The sequence below is a fragment of the Barbus barbus genome (genome assembly GCF_936440315.1).
Source record: "Barbus barbus genome assembly, chromosome: 5".
NCBI classification, from domain to species: domain Eukaryota; kingdom Metazoa; phylum Chordata; class Actinopteri; order Cypriniformes; family Cyprinidae; genus Barbus; species Barbus barbus.
The window spans coordinates 28,551,945-28,571,170 of record NC_136733.1 but is presented as its reverse complement, the minus strand read 5'-3'; the positions used below and the strand labels follow the sequence as shown (position 1 = coordinate 28,571,170).

General features: G+C 39.7%; 1 protein-coding gene across 4 annotated transcripts; it reads left to right on the top strand.

The window, feature by feature from the left end:
* Nucleotides 1–954: 954 nt before the first annotated feature.
* Nucleotides 955–6,303, top strand: LOC306869709 (protein YIPF6-like). 4 transcript variants are annotated; one of them, XR_013784192.1, is made up of 8 exons: nt 955–1,010; nt 2,171–2,299; nt 2,466–2,544; nt 2,679–2,721; nt 2,796–2,921; nt 3,965–4,122; nt 4,928–5,768; nt 5,829–6,303. XR_013784192.1 is itself a non-coding variant. In XM_079416587.1 (7 exons), exons 1-7 carry the CDS (start codon nt 978–980, stop codon nt 5,047–5,049), a joined length of 690 nt encoding a protein of 229 aa, XP_079272713.1. In that variant the 5' UTR covers nt 955–977; the 3' UTR covers nt 5,050–6,303. The 4 variants fall into 4 exon arrangements, 3 of the variants coding, with proteins under 3 accessions (XP_079272713.1, XP_079272715.1, XP_079272714.1); XM_079416587.1 differs by having other exon boundaries at nt 4,928–6,303; XM_079416589.1 differs by lacking the exon at nt 5,829–6,303 and having other exon boundaries at nt 2,171–2,236; nt 4,928–5,715.
* Nucleotides 6,304–19,226: the final 12,923 nt, after the last annotated feature.

The following is a 19,226-nucleotide window of genomic DNA, read 5'->3' as shown; positions in this document are numbered from 1 at the left end:
AGTTAGTAGCTAAAAAAAATATTTTAATCAGACACGCGTTGGCTTCCTCTGGGGGCGCTTGAGGGCTCACAAAAGGAAATTCTCTATTCAACTGCATTCAAATGAAAGGATATGTTTTGTTTTACTGCAGACATTTACAGACTGAAACGTGTAATCATTTAAATCTATTGTTTTAAATTATTTGCACCTGGAATACAAATGGAAACATGCCCCTGCAGTTTCTTTGAAATTGTTAATTATTGGTCGTGGTAATCAGCAATCATAAACGACTATGATTGGTCCATCCTGAGCAGCGCTTGGAAAAGTAACACTTTCAAGGTGACGAGCAGCTAAAGTGGTGCGTCAGCAGTGTTCTGGACAAAAACGTTGCACCTGAAACAGTGACAGTGGTAAATTTAAATAGCCATTGCATTGAATACACAGTTAATAGTTAAAATAGGAGAATTATTATGTATTATGTACGTCCTTGTCCAACATCCGGGCCACTAAGCCTCGCCTATGTTTGTATTTTTAGTCTTGCTAGTTGCCATTCTACTCGCGCATTGTTCTTCTAAATCCGACCCTTAAAGAGACACCGACACTCCTCTGAATCATCATATCAATACATTCAAAGCATTTTTCAGTCTGTTAATATGACTTCCAAACTCTGACCAATTTAAAATATAGGGAATATTATATATTAACGACACTTAAAACCTTTAACGTGTCCACTCGGCTACTAATAAAATATGCAAACTTGACAATTGACATGTTGTTAATAAAATATAACAATGAGCTCAATTCAAGAGCGAAGAGGCTATTCAGAGTAATTGATATATACATTTAGTTAAGTTACGCTTTGTTTAAATATTTTAATTGTATAATGAATGTTATAATATTGTTATATAAATTATAATTTTATATATTATTATTCATTATCATTATCCGCCTAGTGGCGCTTTTGACGTCACGTCACACGTATCCGTATCCGTGTGAAGATGGCGGAAGTAGAGGAGTCTAGCAAGCCTTTGGTAAGGGACAAAACATGCTTTTAAAACGCTTACACGTCCTTAAAACACGTTGTCAGCTTTTCCGTCGAGTTTTTGTTTTTGTTTGTATGGTTACCGACCCTGAGTGGAAGCTTGAGAATTTGTAAATGTGTCAGTAAAGCTTTGTTGGGGCAATACATAATGCAGATGGTCGTTTATCAGTTTAAGAGAGCATATGCTATATTGGACGTTTTTAAAAATTATTATTATTATTATTTTCCTTTCAGACATCGCCCAAATGTCCATACTGACAGATTAGCTGTCTTCTATGAAAAACAATAGTACACGTTTTATCGTGCAGAGTTACCAAATTATGTAAACACAGAAACTGTTGACACGCACTGTCACTGTATCGCTGTCTGTCTCCGTCTGGCCATTAAAAGTTTAAAATATGAATATTTCTGAAAATGTTATTTTGTGTACATAGGCTATATCTCTGTAATTGTGAAATGATGAGCAGGACATCAGCTGTTCTTCATCCCCATTTACTGATCGATACTACTTGAAAATAATCGTTGCTCTCCTCCCTGATATACAGTATGTCATGTAAAAGTGTGAGTGTGACAAACATCTAATATCATCAGGCACATTTTAAACTACACCAGGCAGCAGGAGCCTAAAACTTGCAAATAGAGCTTAAAATCCTGTAGTGTGAACTAGCCTTAAGTGTATCCGTTTTCAGGACTAAATATAACTGTTTTAAATAGTGTACAAATTATCATCATTATGCAATGATTCAACTAGAGACCCACAACTAGATCTTGAAATAATCTCACTTTTGCCAATCAATAATTTCCCTGACTGTTTTATTCTTGTTTAATTGAAATCAGTTTGACCGTTTCTTTGAGCTAAACGGGCTGACTGTAGTATTATGGTAACTGTCATTGATTGTGAAGAAAACAGAAACACAATCTCAAATTATGTTAATTTTAGTATCATTGAGTTAATTAAATATTGGTGTTTTGTGTTATTTTAATGTTTTGTACTTAATGCTATTGTTTAAATAGTCAGTCAGCTCATAGCTCACCAGTGGACCACATTTTTGAAAATCACTGCTGTAGATGAACGTGAGCTGCACATAAAGTGTTTTGGGTATCTGGATTTGCCAAGAATGATTTAAACAGTCATTCTTTATGTCACAGTTTGCAGGTTTGTCTGACATCTCCATCTCGGAAGACATTCCAGTGGAGGGAGATATATATGTGCCGGTGGGCTCACAGAACACTGACAATGATTTCTCCACCCTGGATGAGCCTGTCAAAGACACTATTGCAAGTGAAACCTTGCATTAATATTGCCATAAATGGAAAAAAAAATGTCATAGTATATAATGTAATAATACTAAAATAAAATTGGATTTATTCAAATTCTACTTTAACAGTAGTTCTGTCCAAGGAGCATTTCTTACTGTCTATTTGCTCTGTTTGTGGGTCTCAGCTGAGGGATCTGAGAGCCGTTGGACAGAAGTTTGTCCATGTGATGTACCCCAAGAAAAGTTCTGCGCTGCTCAGAGACTGTGAGTCCATCATCAATCGCTGATGACACATTATAAATCACAGATTACATGTGGGCTATTTATTATCACTTATTATTATAAATGCTAAATGTTCATCAGATGTCTAATAAGGAGCATGTATGTGCTCTTTTTAGGGGACTTATGGGGCCCTCTCCTCCTCTGTGTCACTCTGGCCTTGTGAGTAGTAATGCTGTCAGAACTATTTTCACTATGACTCCAGCACATATAATATATTTATTTGTCTATCCCAGAATGCTGCAGGGTGGGTCTGCTGATAGTAAGGAGGATGGCAGGCCACAGTTTGCAGAAGTCTTTGTCATCATCTGGTTCGGTTCTGTAATCATCACTCTCAATTCCAAACTTCTGGGAGGAACTATGTGAGTAAACAGTCAGATTTTCATATGTATTTATTTGCTTGTTAGAAGCCTGCATGACAGAGAGAGCCTCAAATTTTTAGAATATGGCTTTCATGTTGTCAGTTTGTGTAGTTGGTAAAATGCATATTAAAAAAGGAGTGTGTCGCCTGTTATTTATCAGCTTTACCTACAGGTGGGAAGTTATCTTGTAGCATGAGGTAGGAAAGAGCACTTCATTTCAGTGTATTGGGAAAGTTAGTCAACCAGATTTAGGCAAATCATTTAATGCCACTGGAGCAATGAGAGAACCGAGTGGGGGTGATAATAATTAAATAATATAAAAACTTTCTTTTAGCCATCAGAGCCCCAGACATTGATAATCATGTTTTACTTTTTTCACCATTAAATATGCCTTTATGAACCCATTAGTTATTAAAAAAAACGTTGGGCAACGTTGGGCAAAATTTAGGGTGGCAAAATTTCACCACTGTTTCTTGATGCAGTAATTGAAAGTTTTGACTTTACAACTAATTTAGGACACATGTATTTGCTAAATTAAATAGTATAATAAATACATCAAATTATATTTTAAATATAATCTACCAATTTAAATGCCAATTAATTTAAGAACATTTCAATTCAAATCGAATATAAATGTTCAAAATTTCAAGACAAGGTGTCACTAGACAAATAAAATAAAAAATAATAATAATTAGATATAGATATCAGATACTTTTAGCAAACTGTGGCACTTAATATGCAACTTTTGTCCTACCATAACTGTGATAAGTATCAGAGTGTCAGCTACTGTTATTTTTACTTATAACTAAGCCTAGCCTGTTATATTATTTTTTAAAACTTAAACTTAAAACAAGTGTTTTTTTTTTTTCAATATCATGTTTCGTTCAGAAATTTCACATTACATAAATAGATTTTAACCCTCTGAATTTGCAATTTGTTCACTGGTTTCCTTTAGACAATTTAGTAAATACAGCTAAATTAATGTTTGAGCACACTACCGCAACAATGTTGTTAATTGACTATTTTACTCTTTGTCTATACAGATCATTTTTCCAGAGTCTTTGTGTGTTGGGGTACTGTATTCTCCCTCTGACTGTGGCCATGATAGTGTGTCGTATAGTTCTTCTGGGAGGCTCAGGCCTCACCAGTTTTTTAGTCCGTCTCATAGTTGTCACCGCCTCCTTCAGCTGGTCAACGTTTGGTAAGAATCAATCAATATTTTTTATCTGTTTTCAGCATTCCTTTTCTATTTGTCTTTTCTATTTAAATAAATTATATGTTCTTAGCAGAAATGTTTAGAATCCATGTATGTTGTCTGCACCAGATGAGCCTGACTGGCCAACAAGCTCCTCCGGCAGTGCATACAGCGACCACCAGGAGGGAGTGTAGACTTTTTTAATTTTGTTTTTTTTTGGGGGGGATAAAATATTTGCTCTGCATAGGCATGAGTAAACATACAAAAGTACAATAACAATAATTCTTAATAGAACAGCCAGTATTATTTTAGTTTTATATTACTATCATATTATTTATTAATATTTTAATTTGCTTTCATTTTTATATTCTCAGCTTTAATTTTTATTGTATTAAATTTAATAATTTTGTGCATGTGCAATTTCTATTGTCTATATATGTCTATAAAGGTTTAATTTATTTTTGTTTTAGTTAGTAATTTTAGTATTTAAATTTAATTACTTCAGCTAGTTACTCTATTTGTAATGTTTTAGTTTCAGTTAACAATAATCAAATATCTGCAGTGCAAAGTAAAAAAAAATGCAATTCAGACAAAAAATTCAATTACAAGCTGTTTTATCAATAATAAATTACAGAGATAGCATCAATTAAACAAGTTATTCAAGTGCTGTAGAAGAAAATTAGACTAGATTTACCAAAAATAAGTAGACACAGATGTCAGTTGACTGATTAGCTCTCTCTTGTACACACAGTGTTTAGGAGATTTCTTTGATATCTGAGCCCCTATATCTGTGTGTGTCTTTCATTCACAGCCTCCACAGCATTTCTTGCAGACAGCCAACCACCCAATAGGAAAGCCCTGGTGGTGTATCCAGTGTTCCTCTTCTACTTTGTGATCGGCTGGATGATTTTGACATTTTCACCTTCTCATTAGCATATATACACCCTACTCCAATTTGAAAATGAACTCCTCCCCTTTGCTAAGACAACCAGCAAACTGTCTGGGAGCTGGCCAGTGACTGACCTAGCCTAAAAAAAGATGGAACACTATGATGGACACTCATAAAGCGACAACCCGAGGACAGTAAGTGGATTATTGCTTAGATATCACTCCTCCCCATCCCTCATTCAGTTGAATAAGTGGAGAGAAAAGGAATGGAGGACATTAATTCTTCAGTGCTACTAATTTAACAACAACATACATGTCTTCATTATATGAATGTTTTGTTGTGTGAGGAACATTAGTGCCCCTCTGAGCAGTTCCAGATGTACTCACACCCCTAACGTGGAGGAGTATGATGATCTGTGTGTCTTGGGTGTGTCTTAATGTGTGAATGCGCTTATTCAAGCATAGTATGTGACTATGTGAGGGTGCATGTATTTGTTATTGTGTCTGATTGAGCATCGTGTCTGTTGGGAGAATTCAGCTATCATTAGGCCACACATCAGTCCCCTCACATTGCAACACAAGTTTCTTTTCTTAGTTTTTTTTCTCTTTTGGTGTGAATGATGTTTGGGCTACATTACTTTTATTTGTCATAGGTGGAAGTTAGTACATTCCAGAAGGAAATAAACATGGACTTTAATAAGTGCTGCATATACTGTGTGTGTTCTGTCTTTTTTACACATAGAAAAAGAAAAATGTATCTTAAGGTTGAATTGGAAGTGCTGTTTCTGTCTGTATAAATGCGAAAAAGAAAAATGTATCTTAAGGTTGAATTGGAAGTGCTGTTTCTGTCTGTATAAATGCAGTCTGTCATTTAAACGCACAGATCTTCCTGTCTGTCTGACAAAGACAGTCTTCCATACGGAGTCTCTCCTCATATAAAGACACATCGGCAACCCTCACATAGAGAAAAACACGCATACAGTCTTCACTTTTCTCTCTCTCTCTCTCTCTCTCTCTCTGCCTTTGCCGCTCTATGTGATAGTTCTAATTAGACTTTTCATCTTGTATGTCTAAAAAAAGACTTTAATTTTCACTTCTAATGCATTGCAGCACCTGAACCATAAGGTGCAATTGAGGTGTGTGCTGGTTAAATAATGGTGTGTGTGTGTTAGAAATATTTCAGTGTTTTCTTCTGACCTTTATATATCTGTATCCAACAGTGTTGTGTTTGCTAATCTGCGTTGCTATGATGCTTAGTGTTATCATCACTGCTGGGAACCTAAAAGAAGGTGTTTTGTGAAGTGTCTCCGTGCTTTTTTGCCCATACAATGGAAGTCAATGGTCATCAAAATAGTTTGGTTGCCAAAATTCTTAAAAATATTTTCTATTGTGTACCACTGAATAAAAGAAAGTCAAACAGGCTTGGAATGACATGAGGGTTAGTAAACGGTAACAGAATTTTAATTTTACAGTGAACTACCCCTTTAAAGGGATAGTTCAGAAAAAAATGAATATTACCCCATGATTCACTTCAAGTTCAAGTTCAAGTTGAGCTTTATTGTCATTCCGCTACATGTGGGGACATGCAGTGGAACGAAATGTCGTGTCTCGCAGGACCACGGTGCTACATAAATACAGACATACAACAATGAAGTAAAAAAACCACTATAAACCTATACACTACTAACAGATTTAACTATAAGTATACTATATATAAGTATTTACCCTATACAAACTAAAAGAATAAAGGATAAAAAATACAACTATACGAATGCTTCACATAAATATTACCCTATACAAACTAAAAAATAGAAGATAAAAAATACAAACTATACGAATGCTTCACAAATATACTGTACATGTGCAAAGAGAGACATTTGAGTCAGCAGCTGGTTGGGGAACAGTGCAGGATGATTTGTAGTGCATGAGCATGTAAACATACATATATTGCTGAGTCTTTTGTGAGATTGTGCACACGCAGCAGTGTGTGTAAGTGTCCATAGTGCACATAGTGTAAAGTGTAAGTGTCCATAGTGCACATAGTGTAAAGTGTGAGTGTCCATAGTGTAAAGTGTCCATAGTGCACATAGAGGAGAGTGTCCATAGTGTAAAGAAAAATAAGAATAGAATAAATAAAAAAAAAATAATTAAAGTTCCATACAGTTTTTCTTTGGTGTGGTAAGGTTTGGGGTGAGGGGTGGTCCATGTTCAGGAGGTAGGGGTTTGCATGGGGTTTCAGAGGGGGGCGGGGTGGTTTGAGTTCAGGGCTCTCACAGCCTGGGGGAAAAAGCTGTTGAGCAGTCTGGCGGAGCGGGCTCTGATGCTCCGGTACCGTCTTCCTGATGGTAGGAGCTGGAAGAGACTGTGGGAGGGATGGGTGGAGTCCTTCACGATGCTGTTGGTTTTGCTGGAGCATCGTGTAAGGAAGATGTCCAGGATGGAGGGGAGAGGGGCACCGATGATCTTTGCAGCTGTGTTCACTGTCCGCTGGAGGGTCTTGCGGTCAGCAGCACTGCAGTTCCCGTACCAGACAGTGATGCAGCTGGTCAGCACACTCTCAATGGTGCCTCTGTAGAATGTGGTGAGGATGGGTGGAGGGAGACTTGCTCTTTTCAGCCGGATGGCTTTTCAGTCATATGGATGGCTTGACTTACCTTCAAGCCATCCATATGACTTTCTTCTTTCAGACGAATACAATCAAAATTATATAAAAAAAAATATTCTGGCTCTTTCAAGCTTTATGATGGCAGTGAATGAGTGTTAAGATTTTGAAGTCCAATAAAGTACATCCATCCATCATAAAAAGTGCTCCTCATGTCTCTGGGGGATTAATAAAGGCCTTTCTGAAGCGAATCAATGCATTTGTATAAGAAAAATATCCATATTTAAACAGTAATATACCATAAGCTTTAGCTTTCACTAACTGCCGTATGTGCATTCACATTCACGAGAGAATGGTTTATCCATCCCTGCAGATGATGTAGGATGTAGGCATAGCGTAAGCTCTGTTGAGAAGCAGTTATGATTTAGAAGTACAAAACGAGGATTTGTAAAGAAAAATGTCAGAGGATTTCAATATAAGCCAAAAGGAGACTGGTTTTACTTTGCTTGAAACTAAACGTTTTGTGCAAGAATTCACTTCAGGAGGCCTTTATTAACCCCCAGGAGCCGTGTGGAGTACTTTTTATGATGGATGGATGCACTTTATTGGACTTGAAATCTCAACATCCATTCACTACCATTATAAAGCTGAAGAGCCAGGATTTATATATATGTTTATATCATATATATATTTATATATATATGAGACAGATAGATAGATATAAATAAGTATATAGAGAGAGATTTATATATGTATGTACATCTGAAAGAAGAAAGTCAAATATTCCTGGTTGAATGACCTGCCCAACTCAATCCGAGCAGCTAATTCCTTAGCCATCTTCAAGAATCGGCTCAAAGATTCAAGATTTGTATTTGTCACACACACAATTATACAGAGTATAACCAGCAGTGAAATGTAAGTCAGGTCCGCTCCAAGGACAGTGCAATTATATAGAATACAAAACTCCAAATGTCCATAAATATTAAGAAAAAGAAAATGAGAAAAATTAAATAAAAGATAAAAAATATAAATATAAATGTGCAGGTCAGTATGTTTGTTGACTTAATAATATAAGCAGGAATGTGCAAAAAGTTGTACAGGGTATTTACATAGCAAAACACATCTTTTCCATCTTGATTTAACCCTCCAACAGCACTCTCTATTCTAATTCTATAATTTTTTTTTAAATACAGCTTCTCTATTGTTTTTGTATTCTATCTATATGTTTTCTTTTAATATATTATACAATTAACAAAAAGGCCTCTAACACTAGCTTGCTCTATTCTTTTTCTATTCTATCGGTTTTCTTTTTTATATATATAATTAATACATAATTTATAATATAATAAATTAGAATTTATAATAATAATAAAAAAACATTGTGTGTACTGTGTTAAGCTAACCGAGACTTGTCATACCACTTGCATATTGCTCTTTTGTTGATTTTGATTGGTTCCATTTTCCTCATTTGTCACTTTAGATAAAAGTGTCTGCTAAATGACTAAATGTAGATGTAAATGTAAATATATACCTAGGATGGCTTGAGGGTGAGTAAATCATGGGGTAATTTTCATATTTGGGTGAACTATCCCTTTAAGTGCTTCTTATAGCAATATTAACACAGTTTATAAATATCAGGCTTTGTGTGTGGATTTAATCATTAGTGACAAATTCATTTGCTGTGTGTGTAGCTGAAGTTCCACAATCTGTTTTTAGTGAAGTGTGTCAATAGAGAACAAAATGAAGACGGAACAAAGAGGAAAGGGAAAGAACAAATGTGGGAAAATAACAGCAAAGACTGTTCTTTTTGATAGGTTCACTCAACGCTGCGTAGCTTGGGAACACTCCCAGGTGTGATGGTTGTCTGAAGCCCTTATAGAATCACGCCAATTAATTTGCTGAATTGAATTGCTCATCTCATCACGAGTAACGACCAGCACGGCAAGTGCATCAGATGTATGGGCCTGGCCCATGCACGAGTCGCTATCTTTGGCATTTCCAACTGCAAGTACTGCAATAATTTTACTTTAAAAACCTTGCGACTAAACTTGCGGTTTTTGTGATCGAGAATCTGCCGTTCTCCCCGCCGCGCCGCTCCGGAGGCCTCCTCCCTCCGCAAAGCCACCACGACCTGGAGTTCGGATGCGGAGCTTGAGGCTATGGAGAGTGAGCAGTTTTAACTTTCTCTCCCTCTATCGCCTGGGTGTCACTGCGTGAATTCTCCGGTCGAGTTTTCTCGCAGCTGTCTTGCACCCAGCCCGGAGGCATGGGTAGCCGTTTTCTTCTGGATGGAGGATATTTTGTATACCGCGGCCTCCGACTCTGAGGATTTCGGAGCCATGTCACTCGACGCGTTCCCGCCTAGTGGCCAGGAGGTGTGGCCTTTTCCAGCTTAAACTGAGCTTGTTGACGGTTTAGCGCGCGCCACTGAGAAGTTGAGCTTAGATTTGCCGGACGAGCCTTGCGAGTCCCAGTCATCTAAGCTTGATGAGCGTTTCCTCAGTGGCTCTGGTTCGCGCCCGGCGCTTCTCCGACCTGCATCACGAGATCTTTAGGTCTTGGAAGCAGCCTTTCTCCTCCCGTCTCACTAATGCGGTGACCCGCTGACTTCACCAACCTCATTGGTCCTGTCGAGCAGGGGTACGCCACAGTCCCGGTGATTGAGGACACGCTTGCTGAGCACCTCTCACAGACTTCCGCCCCCTCTGCCTCATCCTCCAGGGAGCGCCTGGCCCCCAGAAAGGAGACAGTCAGTAGAGTGAGCGATCCGGTGCATCCCCCACCGTACACGCTCTGGGGAGCCCGTGGAAGTTCCGCTACTCGCCAGCGCCCCCGCAAGCAGGTAGATTTGAAGCATCAAGTGGGGTAGATATGCGTATCAGGAAGAGGGGAACTTCCCCCGCCTCATTGGATTGCGACAGACCGCTAAAACGTATCTGTCCATCTCCGAGATGCTCTCCTCCACCGACTGCGCCATCCTCACCGCTAGAGGCATCTCGAGGAGCGCAGGCCACTTCCCCTCTTCGGCGACCGTTGAAGGTTGGAGACACTAGGTGTTTTACCCTCAGGGTTGCTGCAGGTCGCAGGCGTTGTACACGCGGTAAGGAACGCCCAGCGCTTTCCCCCTGTGTCAGTATCTCCTGCCCTTGCCTTTACGGCCTCATTAGGTCATGCCTCCATGCATGAGGATGCTGTGTGCTTTCCTCTGCTTCGGCCAGATGCATATCCCTCCCTTCAGGGGGACGTTCAGAGCGGGGACCCCGTGTTGGTATCCCAACTTGAACTGTTCCACTCGGCTACCTCTGTCGGCCTTCCTCCATGCCTGGAGGGAGGAGGTCCCCTCTTCAGACCTAAACCGCAGCTTCTTCATCCGGTACTTTCTAGTCCTGATGAAGAATGGGGGTTTGTGTCCTATACTATATCTGCGCAGGCTGAAATTCAGGATGCTGACGCTCAAGAGCATTCTTTCCTAAGTCCAAGAGGGGACTGGTTCGCCACTGTCGACTTGAAGGATTCCTACTTCCACATTCAGGTGGTTCAGAGACACAGGAAGTTCCTCAGGTTCGCCTTCAGGGGAAAGGCTTACCAATACTAGGTTCTTCCCTTTGGGCTAGCTCTGGCCCCAAGGATATTCACCAAGTGTATGGATGTGGCTTTGGCCCCGCTGAGGCTCCAGGGGATCTGAATTCTCAACTACCTGGACGACTGGCTCATTTTAGCCAGATCCAGAGAGCAAGTGATTTGTCACAGGGACTCTCTCTTTCTCCACCTTCGCGCGCTTGGCTTCCGGCTGAATGGCCAGAAGAGCATGCTCGCTCCAGCCCAGCAGACCACATTTTTCGGGGTCTGTCTGGACTCTACCACGATGCAGGCCCGTCTGGCCCCTGCTCGGGTCGAAAGCATAAAATCGTGCTCGGCCCGCTTCAGACTGGGTTGTCACGTGTCAGTAGGCCTGTGTCGCAGGCTCCTAGGACTCATGGCAGCGGCTTCCCCGGTTCTTCTCTTGGGGCTGCTCCATATGAGACCGTTCCTCTGGTGAATGAATGACTAAATGAATGATGCATTTATATAGCGCTTTATTGTGTATTGCTGTACACCCAAAGCGCTTTACAATCATGTGGGGGGGTCTCTCCTCAACCACCACCAACGTGGATGAAGTCCCTGGGTATTCACCCCTCCTGGCCGTCCCTCCGCCTACTAAGAGTGTCTGCCGCCTGTCTTCGTGCCCTCTTAGTGTGGCGGGACCCCAATTTTCTCTGGAGAGGAGTGGAAATGGGGGTATTCTGCCGTCGCCAGATGATAATGATGGACGCTTCCCTCTCAGGGTCGGAGGAGGTCTTCGAGGGAAGGCCAGCTTGTGGAGTCTGGACCGGCAAGTACCTCACCTGGCACATAAACAGCCTGGAGTTGAGAGTGGTTCATCTGGCTCTCATTCACTTTCTTCTGTTCCTGCGAGCGCACCCCTGGCCGGACATGAAACTGTACGCCTTCCTTCTGGTCAAGCTCATCCCAGCGGTCTTGTGCAGGGTGAAGATATGCGGAGTCCGCCTTCTCCTAGTAGCCCCGTTCTGGCCTTCCCAGATGTGGTTCTCGGAGTTGGTCTCCCTTCTGGAGGGCGATCCGTGGGAGATTCCAATCAGGAAAGACCTGTTGTGTCAGCTCCAGGGCAGAATTTGGCACCCACGTCCAGAGATCTGGAAGTTGTGGGTATGGCTAATCAGAGGTCGCCCATAGCCTTTGATCTCTCAGATGGAGTGCCAGGGCCCTTTCCAATAGGAGGCTCTATTCCTCCAAATGGAGGGTTTTCCTGTAGCTCAAATAGTAGAGCATGGCGCTAGCAACGCCAAGGTCATGGGTTCGATTCCCAGGGAAAGCAAGAGCTGATAAAATGTAAAAACTGTAACTTGAATGCGTCATAAATAAAAGCGTCTGCTAAATGTAAATGTAAATGTTCTAGAATTGTCAGAAGTCGAGTCACTCTGTATTATCAAACCCTTATGCCACGTCCATTTCAGGAGAAGGAGGAGCGGGAATGGAGCTCAGGAATTGATGCACTTCGTCCGGTGAGTGCTTTAGTTTGGTCTCGCCGTGTTTCATGACTATCTTCAGCATAGCAGGAAACTGAAGAAAGGTCTGCAGACCTGCCTCTTTCAATTCATTTCGTATTGCACTGAAGGAGCTCCGCTTCTTTGCCGTCGCGGGAGAGAAGTCGGGGCTCAACATCGCACCGTCACCCGCTTTCACAGGACCGCAGCGTCTTGCTTCATTAAGAATCAAATTCCTGTCGTAGCGTAACAGTTTGAAGAGAAACACTCGTGGTTTGGAGTGATCCGTTGAAGCTCTGGAGTAAACTCGATGCACGCGTTCGATCTCGATATCTCTGCCCGCAAGTGATGGGATCCAAATCGGCAGTGACCATTTCAGAAAGCCAATCGGGTCATCCTTCTCGGCCCTTTCAGGTAGTCCCAGCAGGTGGAAATTACTGTGTCTGCTGCGGTCTTGTAAATCAGTCACCTGCTGCTCGAGGTCATCCAGACACACAGTGTGTTCGTTGATCACCTTTTTCTGCTCTCTCTGTTCCACGATTAAAAAGTAAACTTTAGAGTATATATTCTGGATTGTAGTCATGTGAGAGGCGAAATCGGTGCGCATTACTGCTAATTCAACCTTCAAAATGTCCTCAAATCGCTTTATAGTGACCGCCATATTGTCTTCAATGTCGGCTCAGCCCGCCGCGGCTGCTGGTTTTGTTTTCTTCTTAATTGGCGAGGATGATGGTGAAAGATAAGCGAGTTTCCGACTGTGTGACATCTCCAGACCAACGACAAACTAAAAAACTACCCCAAATGTGAAAAAGAAGACGAACAACAGTAAAAGATGGTAATATACAGTGTTGGGTGTAACGTGTTACTAAGTAACGCGTTACTGTAATTAAATTACTTATCCACTGAAAAAGTAAAGTAAGGGATTACTGTTCATTTTTAGGTAATTTAATTACAGTTACTTATAAAGTACTTGCGTTACATATAGTAAATAATTTCAACAGTTCTAAAAGCAATATTGAATTTGAAATCTAAATTTACCGTCTAAAGATATTGAATGCAGCGGCTTTAACCCTCCGCGTGCGGGTGCGTTCACTTTCAGATTTTCCTGATTCACAGAGAAACCTTAAATACTCAAATCAGGGCCGGCACCAAGAGGGGGCATTCGCGGGCAGAGTTACGGTGCCCCCCACTTTCCATCCTCTCCCCTTCTTGCTGAACGTGATCGTTTCGAAAGCGAAAGTGAAACCGGTAAAACAGCGCACATAAGAAAGCGATTACACGCTTTAGCGAGCGTCAGAAACTGCACGCAATCACAGTTTGCACGTTTCCCAACCCCCCCCCCCCCCCAACACCACCACCCACCACACACACACAAAACGTGATTTGTGCCCCCCCCCCCCAGAAATTCAAATGCCCCTCTGATGGAGGTGCCCTGGCGCCGGCTCTGACTCAGATACATATAAGACTAAAATCAATAGACTCTAAAAATCTTGAAGTGTCTACTTGACACTTGAACGAATTCAAATTAAAAACTAATGTTTCTGATTATGCAATCCGTATGAAACTAAAGCAAGGTACAGTCTTTCCCGTGTCTGAGCTCATTATATGCAGTCACCTGCGCGCATATGCCCTCACCTAGATACAAAAAAAAAGTAAAATATTAAGAAAAAAAAAAAATCATCTAATATTCATCATTTTTGAAAGAAGACCTGCTATGAGAAATTTACCTCATAAGAACAGCGCGATCTGACATTATGCAGCAGAGAAGATCATTTCTGTAATTTATTCTTTCCTACATTAGTTAACGTGTTATTTTGACATAAACCTGTACAGATTTTACTAGTTGGGCTTTTCCTGAACATCTTGCCAAACTGAAATGTATTGTTTAACTTTTAAGCCTTTTTGTTATTCAGATATTTTGCAGAGTATTTCTATTTGTTAACCAAAGGTGGTTACATTTTTTTCATAAAAATGTTTAAGTATTACAGTTGTTTTAAAGCTAAAAGGCTAAACTATTCTATGTTTGACTCGAATTGAAAGAATATAGAGTTTAATTTCTATTAAGGTTTATAGGGATTTTAAGATGTAGCCTAATTAGTGATTTGAATAATTAAGTTACTTATTGAGTAACTAAGTTACTTTTCAGATAGAGTAATTAGTAAAGTAATTTAAATACAATATTGATGAAGTAATTAGTAACTGTAATTAATTACTTTTTGAAAGTAACTTACCCAACACTGGTAATATACACAGAGCTCAGCTAATGTGCGACTTGGCTCATGAAAGCGTCACGTGATCCCCCAAGTAAGTAACCCGAGATGTTTTCCAGCTCTCTGTTAATAGGTGTGACATTTTATGTTGGCACTTTAAAAGAGGTTCATGTTAATGAATTCGGGATATAATTAATATGTCGTTGATTTGTCAGCAGCTGATTAAAGCCTATGATAGGTTGTTTGAAGTCTAACTGAGGTCTCCTGCTTCTGTAGAGGGCAGACCGTGCATGAGAGGCATAGATATGCGCTGCAGATCAACAAACTGTTTGCTTACATGTTTCTTTAAAACACCTTAATGAACCCTTCCTCCTTTACTCAGACTTGAAAGTTAAGTGTGTGTCCATTCTAAAACAACAAGTGAGTCATTTGGAGAAGCAGTAGCAGTTCACATATGTTTCAGGAGTCATAGAGCAGATGCAGGTTCTCTGGTTTCAAGGGAAAATATGTAGATTAAAAAGAAGTATTGTAAATCACTATAAATTACTCTGGATAAAATCATCTGCGAAATGCATAAATTTAAATGTAAATGATCAGATTCACCACAGTTTTACAAACAGAAAAGCCATTTCTCACAGCCAGTGCAGCATTTTGCTGTTGTTCCTCTTTTGGAGGGAATTGCTCTTCTAGGTGGGAATTCCTTGTGCTAGAACCATCTGTCTTAATAATTTTAATAAACAGCAGATGTCAGAGCTGTGGTGCAGTGGCTCAGCACTTGTTAGAGCTGTTGGTTCCTGTCTTGATCCCATTCCCATCACATTCCCTCTCTTTTAGCCATACTTTCCTGTCTCAATTCCACTATCCCATAAAATAGTAATAAAAAAAAGAATAATTTTATTATAGCATGCATACGTTTGGGGTCATTTCTTTTTAAAGAAACTAAGATTAATTAAATTTATAAAAAGTGACAGTAAAGGCAGTTATTACAAAAGATCTCTATTTCAAATAAATGCTGTTCTTTTGAACTTTCTGAAACTTTCTGAAAAAAAGTATACTGGTTTCTATAAAAAATATTAATTAGCACAACTTTTTTTCAACACTAATAAAAAGCGTATTTCTTGAGCACCAAATCAGCATATTAGAATAGGTGTGTTCAACTTGAAGCGGCGCTCAGAATGATCAGTGAATGACATCAAAGTATCCCTAGAGCAATTCGAAAGCTTAAGGATCTGTCGGCTCTCTTATCGCTCTCGCGGTACTTTGATATACGCTATTGTGCCAGATACCTGAGCTTTACCATATTGACGTGATCTAAAACCTCTGGAAAAGCATTCTGCTGGAGCCGACAACCTCATGGTTGCACTTTGGGCAACCTGAGTTCGAGTCCTGTTCCATTTTAGTCTCTTCTTCTTTCCCACATTGCTTCCTGTACACTGTATACTATACTATACTATACTATACTATACAAATAAAAATGCCACAAAAAGCGTTCTGGCAGTGGAAAGTGTGTAAGAGAGAGAGGCAAGTTTTATTACATTAATAACAACAATAAGAAAGTTCACTGCTGGGGCAGAGGAGAAAGGTCACTTTCAACTATGAAAGATCCTTCAGAGCAGCTGCTCCAAATCTCTAACGTGATCATTACAGCGTTTTCAGACTCCAGACTTTATACTTTCTCTTTCTGTCTGAACGTCTAAAATATCAACATTTGTGAATGAATGAATGAATGATGCATTTATATAGCGCTTTTATTGTGTATTGCCATACACCCAAAGCGCTTTACAATCATGTGGGGGTCTCTCCTCAACCACCACCAGTGTGCAGCATCCACTTGGATGATGCGACGGCAGCCACAGTACAACGGTGCCAGTGCGCTCACCACACACCAGTTACAGGTGGAGAGGAGAGAGTGATAGAGCCAATCAAGTGGATGGGGATTACTAGGAGGCCATGATTGATAAGGGCCAGTGGAGGGAATTTGGCCAGGACACCGGGGTTACGCCCCTACTCTTTACGAGAAGTGCCATGGGATTTTTATTGACCACAGAGAGTCAGGACCTCGGTTTAACGTCTCATCCGAAAGACGGTGCTTTTTACAGTATAGTGTCCCCGTCACTATACTGGGGTGTTAGGACCCACACAGACCACAGGGTGAGCACCCCCTGCTGGCCTCACTAACACCTCTTCCAACAGCAACCTAGTTTTCCCAGGAGGTCTCCCATCCAGGTACTGACCAGGCTCAACTCTGCTTAGCTTCAGTGGGCAACCAGCCTTGGGCTGCAGGGTGATATGGCTATGGTTTGTAGTTAATGCTTATTGATAAATTATAAGAGATTTTGTGACAAATTAATCAGCTACTGACACTAGTTTAGGATGGTTATGATCTATTTGATCTTTTTTTGATCTAGCACTTTTTTGTCCCATAACTCTGCGGTACAATTAGCTGAATTCAATAATTATAAAAAAAAATTGAATTTTACACTTTGGTTAGCTATAACAGATTCATTTTTAAAAGGGGCATGGTCATATACCCAAAACCTTATGAATAGTAAACGAAATAGAGCCCCATTGAAAAAAGTTTTATGAAAATCCGACCATAGGTGTCACTATAACAGTCATAAATGTAAAAAAAAAATCATTATTATTCTATGATAAGTTACCTGGATTTGCCAAAAATGTATTTATATGTAATGAAATAAAATTGCCATTATATGTAATGTCTTTTTACATATGTGTTTCAATGCCTTAAAGCTCTTGAATCCCAATAATCGCTGCTTACAGCTATATTATTTATTTGTTTTCGTTTTTTAAAATATGTTTTGCCCTTTGTTTGTACTAGATTACTCTGTATGCAGACCTATTTTAACATTGGGATATTTACTTTTTTGGCCATAGAGAGTAAAGGCAAAATTAAACTCTGCACAAGAACATTTTTAAAGGTATCAAATATTTATAGTTTTTTCCTGACACTCGCTATCAGTGACATGAGGTGTGTCCCAGAGCACATGGCACATTTTCACTATTTTGTCATTCTACAGCATTTGCCAGGATTTTGTGGGAGCAGAGCAGGAAGGTGTTGAAATTGGTCTTTAAAAACTCCAGATACTGACAATTTAGAAAATTACTGTTCTCTTGGATACACAAATATTTTTCAAGCATTTTTCTTATTTTTTTAATTGATATATATTTGGCTTATTAAGAAAGATTTAACACAATACAAAGACATATTTAGGCCAAGATTCATCTTGCAGATGTGTCTTGCTAATCAACTCGATGTCAGGTGAGGTTGAGTTCTGAAATGTAACTCCAATGCCAGTACACTTTGAATTCTCAGAGTTGCTGCAAGGGGCGCTATTTTGAAAATTGACATCTGAATTTTTACCATCAGTTTTCTATACTGCTGTCAGTATATGTTTCTGCCTTGGTTGTGTAGCGTGTGGGTGGAATTAGCCTGTCATTCAAATGCTGTTGTAATGCAAAGTAAAACTCCACGTTAGTGCTGCTTGTGATAACTTGAGTCAGTCCTGCACAACAAGTAGAGAATAACAACAGACTGCACAGGAAAGCAGAAGAATTTCTCAGCTCAGAATCTTTCGTCTTTGGAAATAACATCACAGAGCATCAGCGATAGACGATATGAGCCCATCTCTGAGGAAGTAGCAGTTGTGACCTGAATGTCAAAGCAACATTTGTTGTCTGCATTTCAGTATTTGATGTAAATATTAATGCCTAGAATCCTGTTCTCAGCTCACAGTTTAAATGACATTCTTGAGAGATGAGTGAGCAGATCGCTCTTTCAAACCCTTAATGCCTCTGTTAGAGACAAGAAGCACATATCACCAACAGGTCCTGGTAACAGCTCCTTTCTAAGATACCTTTGCAGCTGCATCTGGTTGCAATAAAAATTTTCTCTGAAAAGATGGAACCAAAACTTACATGTTTATATCCCTGGAAGGATGAAACTGACTTAAGAGTTAGCAAAACTTTTTTCCATTTGAGAGCAAAACTTGTTATAGCAGGTTATGGGAAATGTATCATAGCAATGTTGGTGGTTTGTTATTAGCTCGTATGTTTGGTATAATATTATGTTTACCTCAGTTCAGTTCAAATTTCATGTTGTTTCATTAAATGTTTCAGCTGTTATTCACAGGCAGAGCCAATAAGGAAAGTCTTTATTCTAAATGCAAGGTATTTTCGATGATTCATCTCTCAGTCAATTATAGTATATTATAGCATATTGTTAGCATATTCTCATTTTACTTTGTTCTGTTACTGTCATTCTTTTTTTCCTGGAGTAGAACTGATCAAACATCATCTCTTCTGAACCCAACTGTTACCAGATATGTTTAAAAAAAAAAAAAAAAA